Source organism: Coffea arabica, chromosome 3c (assembly GCF_036785885.1).
Source record: "Coffea arabica cultivar ET-39 chromosome 3c, Coffea Arabica ET-39 HiFi, whole genome shotgun sequence".
NCBI classification, from domain to species: domain Eukaryota; kingdom Viridiplantae; phylum Streptophyta; class Magnoliopsida; order Gentianales; family Rubiaceae; genus Coffea; species Coffea arabica.
In genome coordinates this window covers 39248909-39259760 of record NC_092314.1, presented here as the reverse complement: position 1 = coordinate 39259760, position 10852 = coordinate 39248909, and the positions used below count along the sequence as shown (strand labels likewise).

At 34.5% G+C, this 10852-nt stretch overlaps 1 protein-coding gene across 4 annotated transcripts; it reads left to right on the top strand.

The window, feature by feature from the left end:
• Positions 1 to 5975: 5975 nt before the first annotated feature.
• LOC113735041 (uncharacterized) lies at positions 5976 to 10416 on the top strand. 4 transcript variants are annotated; one of them, XM_072082701.1, is made up of 7 exons: positions 6010 to 6093; positions 7362 to 7786; positions 7868 to 7948; positions 8037 to 8068; positions 8506 to 8747; positions 9745 to 9981; positions 10083 to 10416. In XM_072082701.1, exons 3-7 carry the CDS (start codon positions 7896 to 7898, stop codon positions 10089 to 10091), a joined length of 573 nt encoding a protein of 190 aa, XP_071938802.1. In that variant the 5' UTR covers positions 6010 to 6093; positions 7362 to 7786; positions 7868 to 7895; the 3' UTR covers positions 10092 to 10416. The 4 variants fall into 4 exon arrangements, with proteins under 4 accessions (XP_027117753.1, XP_027117754.1, XP_071938802.1 ...); XM_027261952.2 differs by lacking the exon at positions 7362 to 7786 and having other exon boundaries at positions 5976 to 6093; XM_027261953.2 differs by lacking the exon at positions 7362 to 7786 and having other exon boundaries at positions 5978 to 6093; positions 7848 to 7948.
• Positions 10417 to 10852: the final 436 nt, after the last annotated feature.

Below are 10852 nucleotides of genomic sequence, written 5' to 3'. Positions count from 1 at the left end.
ATTATTATGGACTATCAGTGATTTTCCTGGCTATGCAGTTTTATCCGGTTGGAGTACTAAAGGAAAATATGCATGCCCTGTTTGTCATAAACACACAACTTCACAACGGTTAAGGCATAAGGATTGTTATATGGGCCATAGAAAATTTTTGGATCCGGCTCAAACTTTTAGGAAGAATTCTCGAGCTTTTAATGGAAAGGAAGAACATGGGAGAGCTCCTGAAAAATTGATGGGGTCTACAATTTTATTTGAATTGAAAAATTTTCAAATCAGATTTGGAAAATTAGTTGATGATAATCTAACATTGCCATTCAGTTGGAAAAAGTTGAGCATTTTCTTTGATCTTCCTTATTGGAAAGATAATTTAATTCGTCATAATTTGGATGTCATGCATATTGAAAAGAATATTTGTGATTGCATTGTTGGGACATTGTTGAATCTGGATAAAAATAAGGATGATTATACTGCACGCTGTGATTTACGTGACATGGGTATAAGGCCGGAACTTCATCCAGTTCAGAAGAAAATGGTAGATTTTATTTGCCTCCAGCTTGCTTTACAATGGACATGAAGGAAAAAGAAATTTTTTGTAAAGTGCTAAAAAAAGTGAAGGTACCGGACGGGTATGCAGCTAATATATCTAGATGTGTGAAAGTGAAGCCGCCCAAAATTTATGGACTTAAGAGCCATGATAACCATATTTTGATGCAGCAGTTGTTGCCATTAGCTTTGAGAAAAACATTATCGAAGGCAGTCTGCTCTCCATTGATTAAATTGAGTAGGTACTTTCGAAAGTTGTGCTCTAAAGTCCTTTGTGCTGAAGAATTAGTCCACATGGAGATGGAGATTGCTATTATACTTTGTCAACTCGAGAGAATCTTTCCACCATCTTTTTTTGTTATCATGGTGCATTTATCTATCCATTTGGCCACCGAGGCAAAAATTGGAGGGCCAGTCCATTATCACTGCTACACTGATAACAAAGGAGACCCATCTAGTAGTGCAGCAGCTAATATTATGGTAAGTAAAATCTTTCATTATGCTGTTTACTTGCTTTAAAATATATTAGAAAGATCTATCCATTACTTTCTAATCTATATTAGGATTGTACAAATGTAATCATTGTCTTACTCTTTACACTTTTGCAGCTTGCAATGAATGAAAAGGTTAGTCAATTGCCTCCTGATACTGAAGATCCTATTGGAAAAAATGATGTATTTGCACAAGTAGTTGGGCAAGACAAGCATGGGCATGTACGGATGTATGGTTTTGGTATATGTCCAACTGATGTGTGGGGTGATGAACCTAGTCGAAGTGGATCTCAGCGACTAATGTTGGATCAAAAACATGAAATATTAGAGATGAAGGCAAAATTTGCTTAGCAAGAGGAACAAATTAAAGATCAAGCAAGAGAACTTGCTAACCTGAGCTTATTTAGAGCAACAAAATGGTCATAACTTGCTGAATCAATCAAGAATCACTTCAACATCATCTAATCATATCTCAACCTCAAGTTCCAGTCTTAGACCTCTTAAAGTAAGTTTTTTAATATATTTGTTCGGTAATGCCAATCCTCTTTGCTTGATAATGATCTGATATTTAGGCATGTTGTGGTATTACAATATGAAAGCAATTTTAGTTTATTTATTTTTATTTTTATCTCATGTTACTCTTTGCATGAATGACCAAAGATTACTAAGATGATGCTGACCAAAGATTACATTTCTCTGTGCTGTGTTTATTACTTGAACTGTAATGTTGAAGCTTTTAATTTCTCCAATCTGACTGAAGCGTAGAGTTGATGGAAATATGCTAACTGAGTATCCCAAAGGCTATTCGATAGACATTTGATATGCGCTGCTGGCTGTATCAACATTAGTAACACTTTTGCTGTTTTGCTTGAAAGGGATTTCCTTGAAATGGTCCGACCATGTAGATATGTTTTGCTATTACAGTTTGAAAGCAATTTTAGTTTAGTTATTTTTATATTTGTTACATGTTACTCTTGAGTAGTTGTGGACTTTTGTAGAAGTATGGACTGGAATTTTGATGTGACTACTTTGCATATGGTTAGTTTTCTGATGTTTCGAGTTTTGCATTTTCATGTAGGAGGGAGACTGGATTTCTCTTTTTAGCTTAGATGAGCCAACAAAAGTTGTGGCAATTGGACGGCTTCAATCCCTTGATCCTTCTACAATAGTTGGAGGCCAACCACTAGGTTCGAATTGGTGTGAAGTGCTAGTTCAAGTTGTGGTTGAACGTGATGAGCATTTGATTAGGCCTTATGTGCCTTTGCAGACAATTGCTAATTCAATTGGTGCTCCTATATCTTGGCCAACAAAACTAGTATGTTTTTCCTTTTCTAGCTTTCAAATTATGTTAACTGTTAATATCTCATATGTTTGTTTCATTCGATAATTACGATAGATTTTAATACATAATATACTTATGCTATAGGTAAAAATTTGCGAAAATTGATGTGCTGAAATTCAAAAGTGGACAAGGTGTTGCAGCATATGGATACTTATCCACTTATATGGAAGTGCTCTAACTATAAAAGGACAAAGTGTTGCTGCACATATTACAAGAAGTTGGTCTACTAGCGGTTTAGTTGATTTTAATTTATCTGGTGCTATTTAGGTGAAATCGTGGCAAACAATTAGTAGGCCATTCTAGCTGTTTGATGAATGTTAAAACAAATATGATGTTTTTCTTTTCCAAGGATGAAAGTTTAATTGGTTGGTTGGAAAACTACCAGGAGTTATAAGTACTTTAATTGTAATCATTGGTTATGGTGACAATTTGAAAGTGGATTTTCCATCAAATATTGCTGGTTTTGGTCATTGAATGTGAGATGTCCAATATGAATGTACGATTATATTGACACAATAGGAATGTTATATTCATAGCAGTACCTGTGGCTGGGCATAAAAAAGAAAAAAAAAATCCAGTCTATTGAGGCACTTGAAAGTGTCACGATAAGGGTTTTTCGTAATAGAAATTTTCTTGTTACATAGCAGGTTTTTGAGGCATTTTAAAACACTTTTAAAGGTTGATATAGAGGCATTTGCCAGTATCTACATTAAGCTATATAGTGGCATACTTGCATGCCTTAATAACAACCATTTTGTGACAAATACTACTATCTCAAGAACGGACTGTTAAGGCATTTTTAAGTGTCAACTTAAAGTTAAGATGGCATTGTTTTGTGCCTCTAAAAAGTTGAGTTCTTGAAAGTTAAATCCCAATTAAGGCATTTTTTGGTGTAACCATTATAACCTTGTGTTGGCACTTCTAAATGTCTGAATTGTTTCCTGTGTCGTGGCACTTAATTGTGCCTTAAAAAACTTTTGTGACATAGGTTTTACATGGCACACTAAATATGTGCCTCAATATATTAAATGCCTCAATAAAGCGTGACTTGTGACATTTTGATGCGCCTCTATAAGCAGTTTTTCTTGTAGTGAGTAATTCCTTATACTCCCTCGTATTAATTTACTTACATGAAAGTCTGCTTTAATCTTATTTATCCTCATTACAGTATTTTCTTACAATGCATCTTTAGGAGTCTGCACGACTGCAACGTATAATTAGTCATCAAAAGGGAGGAATCTACAATTTAGGTTCGCAACTAAGTGTAACAGGATGCATCTTTCATACAGTAGAAAGAGTCAATAACTCAATGGAATATTGGGAATCTCTTTTCCTTTGGAGAACTTTCAAAAATAGACGAATGATTGACCTTAACTCTCTTGAGTTTTGATGCTATCAAATTCGATAGAAAGTCTTTCTAATCCAAGCATTACATGCTAAACCTGGCTTTATGGATAAATAGTTACAAATAAAGGATTGGCTACAAGTATACAACCTTAGCCTTAGGGCACTACATGAAATTTTATCTATTTGATATTCGTTTTTGGAGTAGATCACATTATGCTTATTGATAATAGGGTCGAGTTGACTTGAGCTTGACCCATCGTCATTCAAATTAAGAACTGAGCTTTCTTGATATATGGGCCGAGTTGAGTTTGAGCTTAAAATCTAGGCTCCACAATTAAATGAGCTAAGTTTGTACACCACTGAGCTTAATCCAATATAAGTCCAACTCTTACTTACATATTAAGCTATGAAAAATGTAAATATAATTTTGCAATATATAATAGTATTTACAATATAGCTTCCACGTTCTTTAAAAATTCAATTCAAAGTTTATAGTCCTAATTAAGATTAATCTTGTGTTAATCATGTAAATAATATATTACACTCAAAAATTTATATTTTTAGTGATATATAATATTTAAAGAATGGATGATTTAATTTGGACTAGCTCAGACTTAAGCCCGAAATTTGATAACTTAAATGATTGAGCTTGGGCCCTAGTATTTCAAATCCAAATAGGTCAAGTTCAAACTGGATTATTATGTTTTTAATTTGGTCAAAATTTAGACATTTCAAAACCCATCCCACTGGTAGAGCTGTTAATCGTGTCGAGTCAAGCTCGAGCACATGATAATCGAGCTCGACTCGAACCTCTAATCAAGCTCGCTCGATTAGTAATTCAAGCTTCACAAGCTGTTCAAAATCGACTCGGTGTACTCAATCGAAAACTCGAGCTCGAGCTCGAACTCTAGTTTAAAATCGAGCCGAGCTTTTCGAGCTTGAGCTCGTTTGGGAGATGAACATTAAGGCAAGACAGAAAGAGGAATGAAAAAATTAGGGTTAGAAACGGGAGAATGAATTAGGTAAAAGTATCAAACACACAATAAAATGATGCTAATGACTCTACTATTTGAGCCTATTGAGCTTAAACGAGCCGAGCATAGCTCGACTCGTCTATTAAACGAGCCTAAAGTTTAACTCGAGCTCGGCTCACGGGCTACCTGGTTTGATTAACATCTCTACCCATTGGGCACAATTAACAGGCTTACTTTCCTCAGGCATATTGTAACTCTCATGGTAGACTGTAGGGCTGCATACGAATAGAGTTGCTCGCAACTCGATTGCGAGCAGTTCGAGTCAAAACTTGACTCGAGTTCGGTTAATATTGACCTTGAGTCGAATTCGAACTAACAAAATCGAGTTCGAATTCGAAATTGATTTTAAAAATACTCAACTCGTAAGTTAGCTTGATTACATATATATAATTTAATAGTGAAATTGCACATATATATATATATATATATATCCATAATATTTTATTATTTGTTAAGAAAAATTCCTATTTTGTTCATTTTTTAAATATAAAATAATTATTTTTAATTTTTTTAATTTCGAACTCAAGCTTGTCTCAGCTTGAATTTGAGGTCAAGCTCAAGCTTTGCATTAAGAACTCGTTGAGCTCGAGTTCAATTTTGAGTTTGATAAAATTAAGTCGAAACTCGATTCGATTAGACCAAAATTCAACTCGACTGCTCTCATTTGCAATCCTAGTAAACCCTAATTTTTAAACTTATATTGACATTTTCTTTAAATTCTACATCATTCATTTGGCACGAGATGATAAACCATAGTTCGTCTATCTTAATGATAGCTATATTATGAATGATAGCTATATTGAGATGGACTAAATTTGCAAATCTTTGAAGATTTTGATAGCAATTAATTAGATTATACCTTCACTATCTTTTGTTTATTATAACATGGATTTGAAACCACTAAAGTCGTAGTCACTAATTTCCAAAATTCAACACTTTGAATGTTCATGGTTGAATCTGATTATAAATTTTTTTTTCAATATTCCATCTTCTTTACGGCCATACTCACATTCTTTAACCTAAATTTCTCTATTAAACATTTAGGCAAATTCTTTTATAGTTTACTCAATAAATACAAGTGGCATACTATTTGGGTAATTTTCACATCCTAAATACATTAGCCATGACAAATCATAAAAAACAACTCGGGTGTGCATTTAGGTATCAATAGACCTCTGGGGCAGATGGCAACTTGTGTAAAAAGTTTGGGGTTTTATTGCATTTAACCCTTTCATATATATTACTATATTTTTTTTGTCCTACAAAATTTTCTGGAAATTTCAAGGTTTCCTATCTTTTTCATAAGCGCTGCTTTTTCTTTCTCTTCCTTCCCTATCAGGTAAGGCGAAGCAATTCGAAATCCTTTTTGCTGTAAATTTAACTGATTGATTAGCTGTTCTTAGTTGTCTTTTTCTTTCGCTTTTGTTATTGTTGCAATCTTCCTTGTATATGAGTTGAATTTTGATTTATTATCGTTTAATTAATCCTATTTTCCCATAGTTTTTAGGGCTCTTTTTTTTGCCCAATTTTATCTTCTTTTTTTTCAATTGATGAATTAATTGTGTAATGGAGTTCTTGAATTCTTGCTGCAATTCGTATAAGGATTTTTTTAACATGCAACAGAAGCAAGTTTCTCTTCGTCTTTTTTTCCCCCGTGTTTTCGTCAGTGAATTAGATAGCTCCCGGGGGCTGGGGGGGGGGGGGAGGGATAGTATTCGAGATTTTAGTGGGTGGAGAACATAGGTATTTGTAGGGATTCAGTAGCAATATTCATGCTGTTTTAGTTATTCTGGAAAAGAGATGAAAAGTCAGTAGAAAGTGCTTCTTCACTGGGAAATTATAATCCAAGCTCGTTTTGGCGTTCTATAGTTGGATGGATAGGGTTCTTGTGCTTTTTGCTTTCTTGTACCGTGAAGACTTTGAACCGGCTGAATTGAAGTGCAATGCGGTTACGACCAAAGTTCAATTAGCATCAAATATGGGAAAATGGAAAAAGAGGATAAAGAAAGAAAGAAAATTATGTGAGGGAGCAGAGGAATGTAAAATAGTCTCTAGTAAAAGTTTCTGTTTTCGAATTTATTGACCCCCCCCCCCAAAAAAAAAAGAAGAAAATGGGTTGGTTCAATGGATATGTATTAGTTGGACTCAGCTATAAGTGGCTAAAAGCATTTAGTCGTTTAGCGAAGAAAATTGTTGCTCATGTTTATGATGTCCCAAATTTGGCTGTTTGATTTAATTATTGTTTCTGATACCTATTCCTCTTAGATAATTTTCTTAAACTATACCTTGAGGGATGTTAGTTAGAGTCCCTTTCGAGTTTCATTGCTGGTTACAAAAAAAATAGTACTACCTAAAATTTATCAAGCTTAAAAGATTGTACTTTCCTTCTCTTTTTGAACCAATGGGAAATTAAAGAATGCTTCATCGGCTTTGCTGTTTTCTATTGCATAAGATTGAAGTTATCAATGACAGGTGTCAATCTGTGTGGCCAAAATAGTAATAAATCTATACAAAAGCAGATTCTTAAGAAGTTTCCTATAAATCAATTCATGGTCCATATGATATCTGAAACCGAGGATGGATAAGTTGCTTCTACTTATGTTGCAGATTGGTTGGGAGGATCATATAATTGGAAAAAATTGCAGCCTCTTATGCATGCAGGCAGATAAGGCAGAATAGCTTCTAGAAGAATAGTATATAGCAGCTGTTCAACTGCTATAATATTTAATTTTACTTATCGTTTTGATATATATACACAATTAAACTAACAAGTTATTGACAATCAAGAGTTGAAACAGTACCTTTTGTCATGTCTGTCTATTGAGCTTTAATATTTCTATTCTTATTACCTTCTGTGCATCAAATAGATTAAAAAGTTGGCCAGTTTGTTTGTTTATCAGATTTTTAAGCCTTGAATATTTTGTAGTTTTCAATCATAATTACAAAATGTAACTTTTTTTGTGTTGCATCTTGACTGACAAATTCTTGTGGAGGTACTTTGCAACTTCTTCCTTTACTGAAGTCCTTTTGATGTACGTCTAAGTTATTTCTTTTCAATTATCATGCATATCTAGTGTTAACTTTTTTTTTTAGTGTTTTATTTTTCATTGCAGTAGTTCACAGAAATATCAAGTTGAAGGAATGTTTAAGAACACCTTTCAGTCTGGATTTTTGTCCATTTTATACAGCCTGGGGTATGTGGAATTTAACTTTTAAATGGATTTCAGTTTATCATCAATCTACTCTTAACCCCAAACTGCTTTTATCTGTCATGTTCATTAGGAGCAAGCCTTTGCAGATATGGGATAAAGAAGGTGAGTAACTGCAAAAACTGTTGTACTTCATCTCTCAGCAGTAAAATATTACTAAAATTTTTGGATTGATTACATGACCGTCTCAGGCTCTTGTAGATTGCTTTTAGAAAATTAGTTCTGGTTATTGTTCCCCTGTGGAGAGCTATGGAATTGTACCATGGATTTTGATGTCACAAATTGCAGATTTAGATTTGTGTTTGTCTATCATTGGCATGCTCAACCTCCATAAATAAGTGGTTGTGTTTGTTCTTTTTTTAACACAGCTTGTCTTAGATTAGTGTTGAGATGCTAGCACAGGGAGCTATTTTACTAGATGCAAACAGCTAGTGTGTTTACTAGGTACAAACTGTGTGAGAAGATCCATCTTTAGGATTCTTTATCTTTACATTTTTACATCTCTGTCTTCATAGATATTGTAATTTTCCAATTTCTTGTAGTTGTCAATGGCCAGATCAAGCGTATTCAAGATGAAGACATACAGTCCAATGTCCTTGAGATTGTAGGATCAAATATTCAATCAACATATATTACATGCCCAGCTGATCCAAATGCAACACTTGGTATAAAGCTTCCATTTCTAGTTATGATTGTTAAAAATCCGAAGAAGTACTTCACTTTTGAGATTCAGGTGCTGGATGATAAAAATGTTCGCCGGCGATTTCGTGCTTCAAACTATCAAGTGTGTAAGTCTTTCCCAGTGGTCAGCAGGTTAATAGAATAAACTAACAAAAGCATAACAGCATTGTGATTTGAAGAATTGTCAAAGATCTAAAAGTTTTGTTGAAAGATATGTTGGCCAACTAACATGAAAATGGAATTAATTTTTCTACTTTTTTTAAAAAGTATTGTAATCTACTATTTGGAAAGGTGTATTCTTATTGCCTGCTGAGTTCAAGTCATACCAAAGATGGAAATAATCTTGGTGCTTTATTTTGTGTTATGTAAGTAGTCTGCCCTCTACCTTTGGGCTATTGACATGGTTAGAACAGAAAGGTGTAAAGCATTCATGTCTTGCCAAATTCTACTTGAATTGTAAGGGCAAATGACTTTTCTGGCCTTTGGTGGAAACCATTTGGCTAAACTAATGTCCTAGCTAGGTTGACACCATCTGGTGTTAAGATGTCATGTGACACGAATTGATGCATTAGTAGTATTGTTAGTCCTGTAGTGACTTAATTCTTAACTTTTGCTCCACATTCTTTCTCAGCATGTTTACCTCTTGCCTTCTTTCTTTTAGATTTTTTTATCATTTCATATTACAGTAAGGATTTATGCATATCCTTGTATGAGTCTCACCTATGCATATGATGGACTCATGGAATTTTTTCATTGCTGGGAATCAGGGAGCAATGTTGTTTTGATGAGTTTGAATACTGAAGTATCCATGCCAGCCAGACAGGGAAAGAAAAACCCGAATAGAAAAGAGGGACATATTCTGAAAGAGGCAAACTATAAATAAATATTAGAAAATAATAGATTTTGGCGGTATCTTATTTGTGTTGGATGATGGAACAGCTTTTGTGCAATTTTTTTTATCTTGATTTTTGGTTCTTATGCTGGATTACTTTTGTTTTGGAGGCTAACTATGGAAATTTCAGAAATGTTGCTGAAACCTAAATGAGATTCTTTGCGTGAGTGAAATGAGAAGAGACTGAATTTACATGTCCTTTTTGTAGGCGGTTACCAGGGTGAAACCATATATCTGCACCATGCCATTGAGAATGGATGAAGGCTGGAATCAGATCCAGTTGAATCTAACTGATTTGACAAGACGAGCATATGGAACCAACTATGTTGAAACTTTGAGAGTTCAGGTTCATGCCAATTGCCGCTTGAGAAGAATTTATTTCTCTGACCGGCTGTATTCCGAGGAAGAACTCCCACCAGAATTCAAGTTGTACCTTCCGATGCAGGTAAAATTTAGCTACAGTTTGCATCACTACAGTTTTCAGATTTGATATAAAACCTCTTTTCATTGTAAAACTTAAAGATTTTCATGATGCTTTATTTTCAGAAAGCCTGACATGCTATTCAGAGGGTCATTGGTGCTTGACAATAGGTTGGACAAATGCTTCATGCTTCCACTGCGCATTCTGCTTGTACAAGTTTTAGAAGTTGTGTGTGATGAGTTCATCGGGAGCTTAGGTATTAATACAACACGTTTAGTGTTAGTGCCATGATGCTGGTCTTTTATGTTCCAGTTGCTGTTGGATGGACTTTGAAATAGATGGTAAGGATTTGAACTTGCTGCTGTTATATATGTAATGCTATGACTTCATGAATTACTCAACCACTTTACTGGAGAGCCTGGTGTCTGGAAATTAAATCGTCTCATCAAAGTTTGGCGAGTGCTGATTAATGTTCCCGTGAAATACTTGATCTTCATGGGAAAATAGACTTCTCTTTTTGTAATCAATCATCTGATATTGGAAACATCGTGCACACAACAGATCGTTGCTAATTGTGGCAGCAACAAATCAGGTTCTGCATCTGTTTTACGATGACCAAAAATTTTTACCTGAACTTGACTTGTATTACTCAATGAAACCAGTGTGAGGGTTTCAAATGTTTGGAATGGAAAGGTACATAAACTGCACGCAGGAGCTATGCTTGCAGCTTTCCTATCTCATTGAATCTGGTGCTTTGAGTGGCAAAAGTTGGAGTAGGGAATATTGGTACAATAACTGTTGCAGGTTGACTACATTACGTGAAATAGTTGTGGTTTATAGCCTTGAGGTACATCGTTTTTTGAGATTTTGATTATGCCATTTTGACGCAATACAA

Coding starts and splice junctions, on each gene's coding strand:
- LOC113735041 (XM_027261952.2), top strand. CDS start 7,896: ATGTTTAAGAACACCTTTCAGTCTGGATTTTTGTCCATTTTATACAGC. Junction 8,069..8,505: donor GCAGATATGGGATAAAGAAG/GTGAGTAACTGC, acceptor AATTTCTTGTAG/TTGTCAATGGCCAGATCAAG. Junction 8,748..9,744: donor TTCGTGCTTCAAACTATCAA/GTGTGTAAGTCT, acceptor TCCTTTTTGTAG/GCGGTTACCAGGGTGAAACC.